The 17,913-nt window shown below is 43.7% G+C and overlaps 2 protein-coding genes across 2 annotated transcripts in view; one reads left to right on the top strand and one right to left on the bottom strand.

The window, feature by feature from the left end:
- LOC143270190 (putative Polycomb group protein ASXL2) overlaps positions 1 to 17,913 on the bottom strand; it is a 273,546-nt gene that overhangs the window by 27,280 nt on the left and 228,353 nt on the right. The gene's annotated exons all lie outside the window — the stretch shown is intronic.
- LOC143270186 (putative Polycomb group protein ASXL2) overlaps positions 576 to 17,913 on the top strand; it is a 342,260-nt gene continuing 324,922 nt past the window's right edge. Inside the window, exon 1 of the mRNA XM_076559138.1 lies at positions 576 to 832. Coding sequence (XP_076415253.1) covers positions 629 to 832 — 204 coding nt within the window. The 5' untranslated portion in view covers positions 576 to 628. The remainder of the gene's footprint in view (positions 833 to 17,913) is intronic.

The following is a 17,913-nucleotide window of genomic DNA, read 5'->3' as shown; positions in this document are numbered from 1 at the left end:
GAAAAAAGTCACCCAAGTTTGAGAGGCAAGTCTTGTGAGCTAACAACCTGGTTTTGGTTTCTCCACATTCTATACGCGAGATTTGAGTGACTCAATCTAACCTATCTCATGTACTAAACTGAGATTAATTACAGACGAGAACTGCTTGCTGTACATCTTTTAAAAAGATTGAGTTTGTAAAAATGAGCTCAAGGGCACAGGGGTGCATGCCTGTAATTACCAGTAACGGGAAAACAGGACCTGGAGTTTAAGATCGTTCCACAATAAAACAAAACCTGAAGTTTATCGGAACGGTACTTGGCCGGATCCCTTAGGCGAGCGTCGGGCTCTTTAAGTCTCCGGAGCCGCCCCTCGCGCACACACGCGGTCAGCAACCGCTCACTCAGCCTTTCCCCCGCCCCGGAAGGAGCCAATTCCGTTTCCGCCGGCGGATCTTCGCGGTGGGTGTGACCGCCAAAACATCCGACCCCCCCCCCTCCTCACAGACGCTGGAGGGCCCGCCCTCCATCTCGCGCATGCGCCGGAGCCGGGCCCGAGACCGGAAGTGCAGGGGCGTGGCGAAGCCGCTCCGGACAGCCGGCTCTGACGCCGAGGCTCGGGGAGTGGGGCGGGGGGGAGGAGGAGGAGGATGAAGCTGAGTTGCTTCTCCGGTCCGACTTCCCCTTTTCCCCCCACCTTTCCCCGCCCCGCGGGAAAAGCGGTGCAGGGCGCAGCAGGCAAGGGAAGGCAGCCGGAGCCGGGGCACGGATGCCTCCTAGTCAGTTCAGGACCCGACATGAGGGAAAAGGGCCGTAGGAAGAAGGGCAGGACCTGGGCGGAGGCCGCCAAGACGGTAAGGAGCGGGGCGCGGAGGGCAAGGCCGGCGGGAGGAGTTGGCTTTCTCGCCGGGCTGCCGGTCTCCGGGGAAGGGAGGTCACTTGGCCCCGCGGCCGGGCTGAGGGGCTCGAAAGCGCGCGCAGAGGGCGGCGGTTAGGGTCGCGTTGGCGAGCGCCGAGGAGAGCGGGGCGCCGGCGCGAGGGGGTTGGTGGCGCGGCTGGCTGCCGGTTCTCCCGGGGGCTGCGAGCGGACCCCTCGGTGTTCCGAGGTTGCCCTGTCGGGGGTCACGTCGCCGGCGCCCCCGCACTGCTAGCCCTTGTTTCGGCACGGTGTGTTGTGCTTGCCCAGTAACCGGGGGGGGGGGGGGGGGTGGGGGGGGGCGGGGGCTCCTAGCGGGGGGGCGGGGGCTCCTTACCGTCTTGGCGGTTGCCCTGTGCCTGCATCCAGCCCCGGGCTCTGGGAGCCAACGGCAGGTCACGAGGCTTTTGTGTTTGCCGTCCGAGCTGAAAGTGCAGGAGGTGTTTAGAAACGAAGTAACAGGTGGGACTTGGAGAATTTTTTTTTTTTTGTTTTCTGTTTCCGTAGAGACCTACTCTGAATAAGGCAGCAATGCATGGGTGGGACGTGTAGTTTACCGGGCCTCCACTTTTCTTTAGCCAAAGTGAAGGTGGACCGACGAAATTGTGTTTAGTGGGCACACACACCCCGCCCCCGCCCACAATTTTGTTATACGGAATTTAGAAATCATTTCAGAATGAGTGTTAGTGTGAAGTCTTGTTTTGAAAAAAAAAGTTAAAAACGTGTATTTACAAAGAAACGTTACTTTAAGGAGAAATTGAAATTCCATCATTGCAAGTGTAAAAAAAATAACAAGACATTAAACATTAGTAGCATTTCAACCTCTTTTATAAATGGACAACAAGTTGGGTCTTAGTAAGTGAAGCCTTACAGGTTATAAGGTGTTATTTTCTCCTTTAAACAAGTGTGTGTGTGTGTGTGTGTGTGTGTGTGTGTGTGTGTGTGTCTGTCTGTCTGTCTTAGGGGCGGGGCATGTGCAGATGGCCATGGAGCACATGCAGAAGTGAGAGGACAACTTGTGGGAGTTTGCAGGTTCTCAGTCTTGCTGGCCAGCACTTTTACTCACTGAGCAACTTCGCTGGTCTTGGTTTAGTTATTAATCTATTTTCTGGTTTTCAGAGACAGGGTTTCTCTGTCTAGTCCTGGCAGTCCTTGAGCCCACCGTATAACACTGTAGATCACTGTAAATAACTGTTTCTTTTAGCAGACAGACCAGGCTGGCCTTGAACTCAGAGATTCCCCGAGTCTGCCTCCCAAGTGCTGGGATTGCACCACATTGCCCGGATCCTGGTTTCTGTTTTTAAATGAGACTTTCAGAACTCAAAAGTAATGTTCATCATGGAGAAAATTGGAAAGTATGAAGAAGAAAAAAAGAACTCAGTTCACTCCTTTACTCCTGCCTAGTCTTGTTTCCCCAAATCTGAATTATATGGTTTATTCAATCTGCATTTTTGTCGTTGTTGTTGAATGCTTCCCCTATATACATTTATTAGCTTACTTTGGGCTAGAATCTCACATTAATGGTTGCCTCCGATTTGCAGCAATCCTCCTGCCTCTGCTCCTTGTGTGCTGGGTTTATAGGCAGGCACCACCTTGCCCACTTTTATGGGATGCTCAGGATAGAACCTGGGCATCATGCATACTAGGCAGGTGCTCTTCCCGCCCACTTGGAATTTGTCTTTGTGACAGTATTGGTAGTTTCCCCTAACAAACATCTCTAGAAATAATATTTTGGTGGTGAGGAGTTTCTCTTCCACAGAAGTTTTACTTTCTACTTCAGGGACACCTCATTGACTGCTTCCTGTTAATGAAAGAGAAGATGCTATTTTAGTTAAAAGTATGCAAATCCCAAAATTAGTTAGGTGAATTAATTTTACTTACTTATTAGGCTTTAGTTTTTTGAGATCAGGTTTCACTTTGTAGCCCAGGCAGTCCTTAGCATTGGAAGCAGTAAGATTTCGGGAATCTCAGCAATCTTTATATCTTTTTGTTAACCTTTTTTTTTTTTTTTTTTTTTTTTGGTTTTTCGAGACAGGGTTTCTCTGTGTAGCTTTGTGCCTTTCCTGGAACTCACTCTGTAGACCAGGCTGACCTCAAACTCACAGAGATCCCCGCCTGGCTCTGCCTCCCGAGTGCTGGGAATAAAGGCATGTGCTGCTGCCGCCGCTGCCGCCACCGGGCATTTGTTTGGTTTTTGAGATGGACTCTTTGTAGCTCTGCCTAATTAAGAGCCCATTGTATAATCCAGGCTGGCCTTAAACTTGAGGTGATCTCTTACCTCAGCCTCTCCAGGGTTGGGATCATAAGCACATACTACCATGTCTGATTCAATCTGTACAGTACATTGTGAATTATCTTTTGGGTTAAATAGTTTAATGATTGGGAAATTGTGACAACCAGGAAGAATAATTTTGCATCTGTTTTATTTTCTGAAATAATAAATTAGAACATTTACTTATTTTGTGCCCCAGATATCTATATGAAAAATAGTGTTTAAAAGACCGAGATTAGACGCCAGGGTGGTATTGGCGCACGCCTTTAATCCCAGCACTCGGGAGGCAGAGCCAGGCGGATCTCTGTGAGTTCGAGGCCAGCCTGGGCTACAAAACGAGTTCCAGGAAAGGCTCCAAAACAACACAGAGAAATAGTAGGCTGGGGAAATGGCTCAGTGTTTAAGAGCACTTGTACCCGAATGCACCTTTACAGAGTATCTCCTCCCCATTTAAAAAAAAATTATTTTACTTTTCTGCTGCCGTTTTGGGGGAGGGATGTCTGTCTGTGTGTATCTAGATGTGCATGTGGAGGCCAGAGGATGCTACTGTCAGTTGCTTTTCTCAGTTGCTCTCCCCTTTATTTACTGAGACATGGTCTCCCACTAAACTGGAAGCTTGCCAGTTGGTCTACATGTGTATCTGGCCAGCTTGCCCAGGCCTCCCCCATCTCCACTTTCCAAGTACTAGTATTATTTGTATGGGGCCACCATGCACACCTGAATTCAAAATTTTGTAAATTTATTTCATGTGTATGTATATCCTGTCTGCATGTCTGTGCACCACATGCACACCTGGGATTAGAAGAGGGTGTCTGGTCCTCTGGAACTGCAGTTACAGATGGTTGTGCTTTGTTCCAGGTTACTGAATATACTAAACTTAAAAACTTTTAAAATATGACTTAAAGAGTATTAATTACACCCTTTAAATCAAATATAGAAGCCCCCATGGTGCCTCATGTCTATAACCCAAACTCTCAGCAGGATCAGAAATTCAAGGCCAGGTTCAACTATGTAAAGTTTGAGGATGGCCTAGGCTACATGAAACTCCCTCAGAAATAAAAGAAAAAAACAATGCTATAAAATTTATATAAACTCTTTATTTAAATAAAAAAACAGAAGTAAGTAAGTAATTTCAGATGAGTCTAGTTTACTGAAAAGTGTGCATACTAAAATACTAGAGATGCTCAGTTTGGAGCTGGAGAGATGACTCAGTGTAAGAGCACTTGTTTCTCTTGCAGAGGACCGAGGTTCAGTTCCCAGCACCCACATGGTGGCTCACAACCATCTATATAACTCCAGTTCTAGGGGGTCCAATGCTTTCTGCTGACCCTGGACACCAGACACACATACATGCAGGCAAAACACTCATACATATAAAATAAAATAAATGTTTTAAAAAATGCTACTCAAGTTAGCTAAGATTGACATTTTGCTAAACATACAAGCAGGTGGAGGGTGTATATTACATAAAGTTCTATAATTTCTTTATGAATATCATGGATATCTTCTCATGGTAATAACTAAATTGCTGCCACCTTCCTTTTTTTGAGACAAAGTCTCATGATGGCAGGGTTGGAAAGAGTGTGCAAGTGCTAGCAAGCCAGTGCACAGACACAGAGACAAACTGGGACAACGTAGTGCATGTGCCCTATGCCCAAGGACCTACTTTATTGGACCTACCCACCCATCCACCCACCCACCCTATCTATCTGAGACAGGGTCTCTCTACATACCACTGGCTGTCCTGGAACTTGCTCTGTAGACTAGACTGGTCTTGAACTTGAGCTCCGAGATCTGTCTTTCTCTGCCTTCTAGTGCTGGGGTTAAAGGAATGTACCACCACTCCCGGCTTATGACATACTTTTTAAAACTAGGCCCGACCTTGCCGGGTGATGGGAGGCAGAGGCAGGTGGATCTCTGTGAGCTAGAGGCCAGCCTGGTCTACAGAGAGAGTTCTAGGACAGCCAAGGCTACATAGAGAAACTCTGTAACCAGGCCCTACCTCTTTAACATTTCCGCTGCATAATAAATCTATCAGATTGCAGATCCATCAGTGAATTTGCCCTTTGATGAAACCATGCCTTCATGATCCATTCACTTCCTTGAATCCCCCAACCTGAACACTGACTCATTAGGAGCCAAGTCTTCAACACTTGAGCCTTTTGGGGATACACTTATGTCAGAATTATAATGGTATCTGTGTTGTCGTGTGCTAAAAATATTCCATGGCCTTTGAACACCTAAAATGGCCACTGTGATTACAAACTGCATTTAACATTTTATTTAATCTTAATTACTGCTAAAAATCAGTATGTGGGCCAGGCGGTGGTGGCACATGCCTTTAATCCCAGCACTCGAAAGGCAGAGGCAGAGGTAGGCGGATCTCCAGAGTTCAAGGCCAGCCTGGGCTACAGAGTGAGTTCCAGGACAGGCTCCAAAGCTACACAGAGAAACCCTGTCTCCAAAACAAAACAAAACCAAACAAACAAAAATATCGGTATATGGCTATTATTGGATAATACAGAATTAAAGTAATTTCCCATGTTTATTGACTATTATTACATTTTTTTTTTAAAATAGGGTTTCTCTGTGTAGCTTTGGAGCCTGTCCTGGAACTCTGTAGACCAGGCTGGCCTTGAATTCACAGAGCCTGCCTCTGCCTCCTAAATCCTGGGATTAAAGGCATGCACCACCACCACCACCACCACCACCACCACCACCACCACCACCACCACCACCACCACCACCACCACCCAGCTGACTATTTATTGTTATATTCAAACTGGGGATTGAATTTAGGGCCTTGTGTTTGCTAGCCAGGTGCTACATTCATGTGCACCCATAGTGTCATGCCTCTGACCCTCATTTTAAGTTTTGAGACAGTCTCACTAAGTTGTCCAGGCTGGACTTGAACTTATTGTGTAGCCCAGGCTGGTCCTGCATCAGTGTCCTGAGTAGCTGAGATTGTAGATGTTCTTCAACTTACAAAAATACAATATTTGTATTTTTTGCCAGTAAACTTTGCTATTCAGATTTTATCTTTAGTCTTTTTCTATGTTATTCCTGATCTTTAAAATTTTAGTTTTTATTTATATGTATGTGTTTGTCTCTCTGTGTGTATGCCATGTGGTGCAGGTACCTGCAGAGTCTAGAAGAGGGTGTTAGATATCCCAAAGCTGGAGCAGTGAGCTGCCTAGCCCAAACTTGGGTCCTGGAAGAACAAAATATTCTTTTTTGTTTGTTTGTTATTATTATTATTTTCTATCATCAGCTTGATACAGTACAAATTTTTATCCTAATAGTGAAATGTTTCACTGAGGCTTGCCCAGTGATTGAGTAAAAACTTCTTATAAGCCACAGTCATCCTAGGGTTCCCCCTGCTATGTAGCCTCCCTGGTTCTGTGGGTTGCAGTCTGATTGTCCTTTACTTTATATCTAGTATCCACTTATGAGTGAGTACATACCATGGTTGTCCTTCTGAGTCTGGGTTTCCTCACTCAGGATGATATTTCCTAGTTCCATCCATTTGCCTGCAAATTTCCTGCTGTCATTGTTTTTCTCTGCTGAGTAGTACTCCATTGTGTATATGTACCACATTTTCTTAATCCATTCTTCAATTACAGGGATCTAGGTTGTTTCCAGGTTCTGGCTATTGTGAATAGTGCTGCTATGAACATAGTTGAGCATGTATCTTTGTGGTATGATTGAGCATTCCTTGGGTATATGCCCAAGAGTGGTATGGCTGGGTATTGAGGTAGATCAATTCCCAATTTTCTGAGAAACCGCCATACTGATTTCCACAGTGGTTGTACAAGTTTGCACTCCCACCAACAGTGGAGGAGTGTTTCCTTTGCTCTGCATCCTCTCCAACATAGACTGTCATTAGTGTTTTTGGTCATAGCCATTCTGACAGGTATGAGGTGGTATCTCAGAGTCGTTTTGATTTGCATTTCTCTGATGACTAAGGTGTGGGGCGTTTACCCACCACCCCCACAGCTTCCCAGAGTTTTCTTGAGTGTGAGCAGCAGGAAATATTAGATAGAAGGATTTATAGCGGAGAATCTTGCGGAGATAAACAGATAGAAAATAAAGGATAGCCTCGAGAGGGCCTGGAACCTATTCCAACGGGCCCCCGACTGTCTCTGGTCCAGGGTTTTTATAGAGACGCCAAGGGGTGGAGCAAAAGACCTCCTCCCCCAGCACAGCCAAGTGCAGGCCATCTCAGACACCTGCACTCAGGCCCGTGGTCCTGATCATCCTCTATTCGGACCTGCTGGGTAAAGCCACGAGGAACCCCAGAACGGGCTCCCACACTAAGGATGTTGAGCATTTCTTTAAATGTCTTTCAGCCATTTGAGATTCTTCTTTTGAGAATTCTGTTTAGCTCTTTAGCCCATTTTTTAATTGGACTGTTCAGTATTTTGATGTCTAGTTTCTTGAGTTCTTTATATACTTTGGAGATCAGTGCTCTGTCAGATGTGGGGTTGGTGAGGGTCTTTTCCCATTCTGTAGGCTGTAGTTTTGTCTTATTGACTGTGTCTTTTGCCCTACAAAAGCGTCTCAGTTTCAAAACATCTCATTTATTAATTGTTGTTCCCAGTGTCTGTGCTACTGGTGTTATATTTAGGAAGTGGCCTCCTGTGCCAATGCGTTCAAGAGTACTTCCTACTTTCTCTTCTATCAAGTTCAGTGTAACTGGATGTATGTTGAGGTCTTTGATCCACTTGGACTTGAGTTTTGTGCATGGTGACAGATATGGATCTCTTTGTAATCTTTTACATATTGACAACCAGTCATGCCAGCACCATCTGTTGAAGATACTTTCTTTTTTCCATTGTATAGTTTTGGCTCCTTTGTCAAAAATCAGGTGTTCATATGTGCGTGGATTAATGTCAAGGTCTTCAATTCAATTCCATTGGTCCGTATAGAACAAAAGATTCTTAACCACTGTGTTCTCTCTCCAGTTCCTATATCCTGGTCTGTCTGTCTTTTTAAAGACATCTACCTCCCTACCTCCCTAGTGTTGGGATTTCCTTCATGTCAATTTCTGAGTGTTTTTATATATAAAGGTAATTTGTTATATTACAGATCTATTTTCCTGTTTTTTGTTTTGAATGAATTTGTGGAGATTTTTCTTTTCTGTACAGATTTTTTGTGTGTGTTTGGTGTGTATTATAAAAAGAAAGTCAGATGATATCTGACCTTCATTTGGGGTTTGTGCGCAGAGGACAGCTTTTGTGAGTTGGTTCTCTCCTCCTGAGGGTTTTGGAAAAGATCAGACTGAGGTCAGGCTTATTTGGCAAAGGCATTTACCTACACTGACCCATCTTATTGGCCCCTGTCCTGGGCATGTACTCAAGTGTGCACCCTCATACATAAGTACTTCAAGATTTACTTTTATTTGTGTGTGTCTGTATGAGTGTGTATCATGTGTGTGCAGGTGCCCACAGAGGACCTCTTGGAACTGGAGTTAGAGGTGGTTGTGAGCCATCTGACCTAGGTGTTGGGAACTGAACTGTGGTTCCTCTGCATGAGCAGGAAGTGCTCTTAACTGCTGAGCCATCTCTCTATCTAGCCCTGCACATCTACACATATATATTTAATGTTAATGGAATTAAATTGATCAGTCTTTAACTTTTCTTCTTTCTAGGTTTTGGGAATCCTATGAAATATTTTTCAAACCATTAAGAGATTATAAATTGTGGGCTGGCGATGTAGCTCTGTCCGAAGATTGCTTGCCTAACAAGAATGAATTGGTTCTATCCCCAGCACTGCATGGTTTCATGGCATGAACTGAGTTGTTGGTATAATCTTGTATGGGCTTAAGAGGTGGAGATAGGAGAATCAAGGGGTCAGAGTTATTCTCTGCTTCATAATGAATTTGAGGCATCTGGGCTTGAGATCCTTGGGAGAGGGTTTTTGGGGAGGGGGAAGGAGTGAGAAATGGGGATATTAAGTGATTTTATTCATTTAGATTTTGAGATAGGATCTCATGTAGATTAGGCTGCCTCGAACTGGCTGTATGTTTGAGGATGACCTTGAACTCCTGATCCTCCTGAGTGCTGCTGGGATTTCAGGTGGGCACCACCACGACAGGTTTATGTGGTACCTGGACTCATGCAGTGCTAGGAATGAAATCCAGGGCTTCCTGTATGCCAGGCAGGCAATGTGCCAGACGAGCCACATCCTCAGGCCTCCATCTGGAGTCTAACTCACTGATGTTTGAATTATGCAGTAGCTGGTTTATTGATACTCAATTTCAAATAACACTGTTCCTGTGGGCGCTGTTAGTACTTTCTGCTCCCTTTCTTCCTTCTTCGCTTTTGATTTGGTTTTGAGATAGGGTCTTTTTTGTAATCCTGCTGGGCCTGGCATTTGCCATGCATCCCAGCTTGGTCTCCAAACCAACAGTCAGTGTGAGCCACCAGCTTGACTCCAGTGAAATACATGAGCATGCTATGAAGTTTTCCCTACTGTGTATTTTGTGTCTTTATGTAAAAAGCAATGGGTAAAATAGAGAAATAATTTTTATCCTAGAAGGTGTGGGTTAACACCGGAGAGGCTGAGGCCGATTTGCCAGGAGCTTGGAGTCCACATGGGTTAGATAGTAAGTTTTAGGCCGTACTGGACTGTGTTGTGAGACCTTGTCTCAAAAAAACAAGCAAGAGAAGCCCAGCAGCCATGCTATGGTCTCTGTGTGAAAGAGGACAGGTGGCAAGCGGCCTTACGAGTTGAGCGAGTGTCAGCTGAGGTCCAGCAAAGACGACAGGGAAGGACCTTGGAGTGAGGACCGCACAGCTCAGCCGAGTTCATACTCTGCAGTGACACTTGGTTTTCACAGCGTGGTCTGATTCTAAGAGGGCCACTTCATCTGCTTGGAACCATGACACATAGAAATTGTGAGATAAATGTATATTCCTTTAACAAAAATTTGATAATACAATGTATAGTCATGAATAAGAATAAATATGTTGAGCCGGGCGTTGGTGGCGCACGCCTTTAATCCCAGCACTCGGGAGGCAGAGCCAGGCGGATCTCTGTGAGTTCGAGGCCAGCCTGGGCTACCAAGTGAGCTCCAGGAAAGGCACAAAGCTACACAGAGAAACCCTGTCTCGAAAAACCAAAAAAAAAAAAAAAAAAGAATAAATATGTTGTTGAAGCTGTGTAGTGGTAAGTTAATAAAATTTGAGTGTTCAAGGCCTCAGTGTTTAAAAATGGTGAGTAAAGACTGGAGCAATTTGGCCCAATGGCTAAGAACATGGAGTGCTCCCCCTGCCCTCCAGACAGGGTTTCTCTGCGTAGCTTTGGAGCCTGTTCTGGAACTTGCTTTGTAGACCTGGCTGGCCTTGAACTCACAGAGATCCGCCTGCCTCTGCCTCCTGAGTACACCTCCGGGCAAGAACATGGAATGCTCTTGCGGAGGACCCATATTTGATCCCCAGTACCCATGGCTAGCATTTACAACCACCTGTAACTTGCGCTTCAGGGGGATCCAACTCCCTGAGTCCACAGACACCTGCATTCACGTGTATAGACACAACACATGTCCCCATACAAAAGTGAAAATCTTAAAGATGATGGATAGAAAATTTACAGATCATTGTAAAATGAGGCACAAGGTGAGGAGAAGGAAGACTGAAAAATGTCCGATATATTGCTAATTCAACTTTGAGTATTGTGAAGTACTGGAAGAGAAAGGCTGCAAGGGTGGAAGGTTGAAAAAAATCGACGTGACGTGTTTTTCTTCTGGGAATAGTAGCTTTTTATGCAGGAGCTAGCATGTCTGTCTGAGGTGGTTGGGCCGTGTGTGGGGTTTGTTAGAGAGGTTGGAAAGTCGAGTGTGCCTGGCTGGGTGTTTCCTCCCTTGGCCTTCCTTCACACGGTTGTCATTTTACGTTTCTTCTCCCCACATGTATTACACATGGAGTTCTCCAGCTGGACCTTGTTCTCAAATTCTGTTGGTCTCCTGAAGTGTAAGGAGCTTTAGTGTGCTTCTTTCACACAAAAGTTATACCATTTCTTTATTATTATTTGTTTTTGCTCATTTGGTGAGGTAGAGTCTTGCACTATAGCCTTAACTGGCCTGGAACTTGCTATGTAGGCCAGGCTGGCCCTGAGTGCTGGGATCTTAGTTCTTAGTCCTCATGCCTGGCTTACTTATCTTTAATGGTTTTTATTAGTCCACATTAAGTTATACATAATAATGAATTCCATTACAACATTTTCATCCATGTCCATGAATTTTTATCATTTTATCCACCATTATCCTGCCTTGTCTCCTCCTCCTGCTGATGCCCTTCCTCTTCCCTCCTTTCCCTTGTACTTTCTTTGCTGATAACAGTTTGGTGGCCCAGTGAGTTTTCATTTGGGTTGCTTACAGGTGCATGGAGGAGGGGTTATTGACGGGATTGTGGGCACTTCCCAGTGTAGCCACTGAAGAAAATGCCCCTTCCTCCTCCTCTGGCAGCCATTAACAGCCAAGATTTCCAGGAAGGGGGTGGCTCATGGGGCCACTCTCCACTTCTTTGGCTCTTTGAGATAGGGTCTCTCACTGTGAGAGCTAGTCCAGGCTGACCTCAAATTCCTGTTGATCTTTCTGCCTCCACCTCCTAGCCTTGCCTCATGGCCTCCGCTATTATCGTAGGTGTGAGCCACCACACCTTCTTTCTAAGTTGTCTCATTTTGTGTTTGTCGTCACCCCACATTGCTCTAGAGAAGAGAGTATACCTACCTTTTAGAATCATTGTTTTACTTATCACCATATAGTTCCCTTACTAACCTGTATATATTGCCATTGTCTTATGATACTACAAATTAGAAAGCCCATGAAAGATTATAATTTTGCATATAACTATGGAATGAATTTTTATATACACACACACACACACACACACACACACACACACACACACACATATATATATATAAACACAAAAAAGACTATATAGTTTTTCCATGCAGAGTTTCTCTGTGTAATAGCCTTGGCTGTCCTGGAATTCTCTTGGTGGTCCAGGCTGGCTTCGAACTCACAGAGATCCCCTATCTGCCTTCTAAGTGCTGGGATTAAAGGTGTGAGCCACCATACCTGGCATGGAAAATAATTTTGAAAGTTCAGGAGAAAGCCTATTATACTTACCATATATTTGCTCTTTATTATTTTTTTTTAATTTATTATTTTATGTGTATGGATGTTTTGCCTGTATGTATATTTGTATACTGTGTGCATGTCTGGTGCCCTTGGAGGTCAGAAGAGGGCATTGAATTCCCTGGAACTGAGGTTAAAAATGGTTGTGAGCTGCTATGTGGGTGCTAGGAATTGAACCAGAGTCTTCTGGAAGAGCAGCCAGTGAGTGCTCTTAACCTCTGAACCATCTCTTCAGCTCCCAACTCTTCATATTGTTTTTATATTATATTTTTTTTGAGATAGAGTCTCATGTAGCCCACACTGGCCTGGAATTCCCTATGGAGTCAAGAATGACCTTGAACTTCTGATCCTTCCACTTCTGCTGGAGTACGTCACTGAGTCCGACTTGTTCTTTCATTATTTATTGTTCAGATTCTGATAGTATTTCTCTTCTGCCTTGAAAACTTTTAGCTGTCTTTTAGAACATGGTCTCCTAGCAACAGACTCCTAGTTTCTTTTTTGTGGGAGAGATCCCTGATACCACCTCCAGGTTTAGTAATTCTGTAAGACAACACACGGGGCTGGGCTTTTAGTCAGACTAATCACTGTCATTTATTATGGCGTAGAATTCAGTCACAACTGGGTGCAGTAGAAGCAGGACATGGTGCATGGGCCTGTGACCTCAAAACTTGGGGGATATGGAGGCAGGATTTGGATTGAGACTTTGTTTCAAGGAGAAAACAACAACAAGGCTGGGAAGATGATTCACTTGGTCAAGTGTACACAAGCAGGAGGACCTGAGTTTGGATCCTCAGCACCCACGTAAAAAGCCAGGTATGGTATGTATGCTTGTAATCCTAGGACTGGGGAAGGAAGACAGGCAGACCCCTGGAATCCACTGGCCAGCAATGAGCCCCAGGCCTAAGTGAGAGAATGTCTCAAAAAGGAAGTCCAGTGGAGGGCTGCTAAGGGTAATGTACTTGAGGTTGACCTTTGGCATCCACCCACAGGTACACATGTGTGAATGTGTATTTACATACAAAACATTCAAATTGAAGTGGGTAGATAGATGGAAATATGCTTGAGGTGAAATTTGGAGGAAGGTTTCAAGTGGTTTCTGAGTAGGATCACAACTTAGTGCCTCCAGGAGTGAATTATGACAAGGAATAAAAGTAAAACGTCTGTCACGAAACAGTGCCAGGGAGTTTTTTTTTTTTTTTTTTTTTTTTTATTGAGAACAGGTCAGCATATATCACAATTCTGAATTTCTAGAAGGAAAGCAGATGTTCACATAAATCACATGGTTTGTACAGGAAAATTTCTCTCCAAGTCCAAGTTCTCATATACCAGTCAATGGCCAGTTGTTGGAGGCAGGACAAAATAAGGACAGTAGTTACAGGCTTGCTCTGTTCTTTTCCTTTTCTGCACATATTCTCTGTAAGAGTGACTTTAGCTGCGTGGTGGTGGCTCACACCTTTAATCCCAGCACTTGGGAGGCAGAGGCAGGAGAATCTCTGATTTCAAGGCCAGCCTGGGCTACAGAGTGCCAGGACAGGCTCCAAAAGCTACACAGAGAAACTCTGTCTTGAAAAAAACAAACAACAACAAAATAAAACTTTGTTTTTAAATTTTTTTTTTGGCTTTTTAAGATTGTTTCGCTGTGTAGTTCTGGCTGTCCTGGAGCTCTTTCTGTAGACCAGGCTGGCTTTGAACTCCAGAGATGCACCTGCCTCTGCCTCCTGAGTGCTGGGATTAATTGTGTATACCACCACTGCCTGGCCAAGAACAACTTAGTCTTGTAAAATTGTTAAGTGTGTGTGTGCCTGTGCTTGCAGAGGTCCGAGTTAAATTGTATTCCCCTGGAGCTAGAGTCATAGATAGGTATTTGTGAGCTGCCTGATGTGGGTGCTGGAAAATGAACCTCCTCCAGAAGAACATTTTGTGCTTCTAACCACTGAGGCATTTATCCAGCTCCTGAGAATAACTTTATTTTACTTTCATTCAAGAAGGGTGTTTTGTTTTGGATAGGGTCTAACCCAGCTGGTTCTTCTTGCCTTAGCCTCTGGAGTTCTGCTATTCCAACAGGGGCCACCGTTCCTAGTTGAGTGTTCTTGCTGAGTATAGATTTTAAGGTTGGTAGTCCATTTCTATGGGTACTGAAAGGTCGACCTTTGTTTCCAGTGAGACACATACAGCTGTGTAGTTTTCAAATCATTTTTCTAAATATGTTACATAGTTTTTAATGGTGAATAAGGTTTTTTGTAAAACATAATTTAGTATTTTTTAATATGTTTGTGTAAGTGTGTTAGAACTTGAGTTACAGACAGTGGTGAGCTGCCATGTGGGTGCTGGGAATTGAACCCAGGTCCTCTGGAAGAGCAGTCAGTGCTCTTAACTGCTGAGCCATCTCTCCAGCCCCTGGAAAAGGTTTTTATGAACATGTTTGCACAGTTCTTTGTCTCAGTATATGCTTTTAGTTATTTTTTATTAGGAATAAATTGCTAGGCCATAGTTTTAGCTTTTTATTGTTGCTATTTTTTTTTTTTTGAAATTAGAACAGGCTGTCTTTAAATTCACTATATAACCTAGGGTGACCTGGGTTCAATCCCAGCACCTACATGGCAGCTCACAGTCGTATGAAACTCCAGTTCCAGGGGATCCAACACCCTCACAGACATACACACAGGCAAAACACCAATCAATACACATAACATTTGGACTCTTGATCTTCTCTAGCCTCTTGTGCTGAGATTGTATATGTACATTACCACACCCAGGGTTTTGAGTTTTGGAGTTCTGTTCCAAGGCTAATATTACTTTTTTTTTTTTTTGCTTAAAAGATAAGAGCACTTTGATGTTCAATTATGATTAAATATTACCATGCATAATGAGAGAACTTTACACTATAAGCAAATGTATTTCCATCTGAATTTTTCTTATAAAATTCTAATTGTTTTTGTGTTTCTAATTGTGTTTGATTTATTAACATTTCTTCCTTTTATTAGTTTCCCTCTAAATATTAAGGGGGTGTGTTTTGCTTGCTTTTGACACAGTCTTGCCATATAGCACAGGTTGTCCTGGAATTCAAGACCCTTCTGCCTCAGCATGCAATTCTGAGCTCTTTCTTCTATTGCTTTCTTTGAATAAGTATTTTCTCATTGATTTTTCTCAGACAACTTTGTGTGTGATAATGTTTTCCTGTTTACTCCCGGCTTTTCTTCAGATTATGTTAATGAATGCATGCATGTTACTTCACATAGTACCAGCCTTATCACTTTTATGTCATGTATGACTCAATAAAGGTAGAATCCATGAAAGGGAATATTACATAAAGCAGACAGCTCTAGGTTAAAATAAAAACTTGTACAGAATAGGAAATACGGAGGGGACAAACAAGGAGAAAACCTTTAATCATCCCGCTCAGTGCCAGTGTTGTTGATAGTATAACTTACCTTCTTGAATTTAATTGTCTCCTCCTCCTCCTCCTCCTCCTCCTCCTCCTCCTCCTCCTCCTCCTCCTCCTCCTCCTCCTGGAGTAACCTTGTCTGTTTGTGGCGTCATTACTATGTAACAGTCACTGACCTTGAAGAAATAATACTGGCTACTTGGAAGGAATAAGTGCTTCTTAACTTTGGGTGAAATCCAGCACAATTCACTAGACATAGGAAGAGTACGGCTTGAGTAGAGAGGACTGATATTAGAATGTCGGCATAATGGAGTTTAGAAACTTGTTAGAGTTCCTTCCCCTTGGTTCTTTGTGCAAGAGTCCCCTCACTATTTAGTTCTGTTTCCTCCCTCCCTCCCTCCCTCCCTTCCTTCTTCTTTCTTTTCTTTTTTTGAGACAGGGTTTCTCAGTATAACCCTGGCTGTCCTGGAGTTCACTCTGTAGAGCAGACTGGCCTAGAACTCACAGAGATCGCCCTACCTTTGACTCTGGAGTGCTGGGGTGAAAGGCGTGCACCACCATCTCCTAGCTAGTTGTGTTTGCAGTTTGAAGTGCCTGTGTTCCTTTCTCTCTCCTTCTGTTCCTCCTTCAGCGGGATGACTTTCCTGTGTAAAGTTCAGTTTCTAAGCTGTCACAGTGTTCGTATATAGTGAGTTTGGTAGGTGGGAAAGTAGCATCTTGACTTCATTTGGTTCCTCGGTTTCAAATATCAGGTAGTAGAAGTTTGGAGGATGAAGCAAATGTCAAAACTGTACCCGCTTCTCATGAGGGAATCAAAATTTGGAATGGCTAGGCTCTCCTTTTGTCTTGGTGTGGAAATTCATTTCTGTCATTGGCAAAAGTAGTTGGTTGACTCCCATTCCCTGTTTGATTTGATGTTCTAGGAAGAATTCAGTGTTAGTTGTTGACCTGGATGCCAGTTCACTGCTAAGTCTGCTGAATCTGATGCCTTTTCCTGATTAAATGGAGTCTGAGTTCTCACAGCTAGTTAAAGTAATTTTGTTGTTGAAAAACAGAATGTTTCTATTAACCTTGCAGATTAGACATTGTTGACCACTATAACTGCAGAAGCATTTTGGCCCTTTTTTAAAAATGTTTTTTTTTTTTTTCCGAGGCAGGGTTTCTCTGTGTAGCTTTGCGCCTTTCCTGGAACTCACTTGGTAGCCCAGGCTGGCCTCGAACTCACAGAGATCCGCCTGCCTCTGCCTCCCGAGTGCTGGGATTAAAGGCGTGCTCCACCACCGCCCGGCCTAAAAATGTTATTTTTATGTGTTTGAGTGTTTTTCCTGCACACTTGGTGCTGTTAAGGCCAGAAGAGGGTGTGGGATTCTTTGAAACTGAAGTTACAGAGGTTGTGAACCTTCATATTGGTTCTAGGAATTGAACCTGGATCATTTGGAAGATAATCCATTGTTCTTTACTGCTGAAATTTCTCCAGCCTGGCTCCCCCCCACCCTTTTTTTTTTAATTTTTAAAATTTTTTTTGGTCAAGATAAGGATTTTTCTCTGTGTAGCCCTGGCTGTCCTGGAGCAAACTCTGTAGACCAGGTTATCTTCGAACACAGAGGTCCACACGACACTACCTCCAAGTGCTGGAATTAAAATCCTGTGCTACCACGCCTGACTCAGATTTGACTTTTCTTTTTTTTTTTTAATTTATTTCAGATTTGACTTTTTTTTTTCCTCCTGTCCCATTAGCCACCTAGTTGGTTTGATAGTCATCTTGTGTATCTTGTGTAGCACAGACTTCCGAAACCTTAATCTGCTTGTGTTCTGGTTGATCTCTGTGACTACAAAGTTTTAGTTATCCTGTTTAAGGCTTTTTGGTCAGTAAATAACTCTTCACTTGATCTTAGCCAAAAGGCCGAGAAGTGATAGTGAATAATTCTTATGCCAGACATTAAGAGATTATTATGTTATTAACATTTTAAATGTAAAATTAAATGATCCACGTTACACAAAATTCAGACTCTTCATTCATCTTTTCACTTCTTGAATGAACTTACTAGAGACTGATAATTTAAATCCTGCTTTTTGTTTTGTTTTGCTTTGCTTTGTTTTGTTTGAGACAGGGTCTTACTATATAGCCCTGGCCCACTTGGAATTTGCTATGTAGACTAGGCTGGCATGGAACTCAAAGGGATCCGGTGCCTGCCTCTGCATCTCTGGCTCCTGGGT

Source organism: Peromyscus maniculatus, chromosome 22, assembly GCF_049852395.1.
Source record: "Peromyscus maniculatus bairdii isolate BWxNUB_F1_BW_parent chromosome 22, HU_Pman_BW_mat_3.1, whole genome shotgun sequence".
NCBI lineage: Eukaryota > Metazoa > Chordata > Mammalia > Rodentia > Cricetidae > Peromyscus > Peromyscus maniculatus.
The sequence above is the reverse complement of the archived record's forward strand: the minus strand, read 5'-3'. Positions and strand labels throughout refer to the sequence as shown.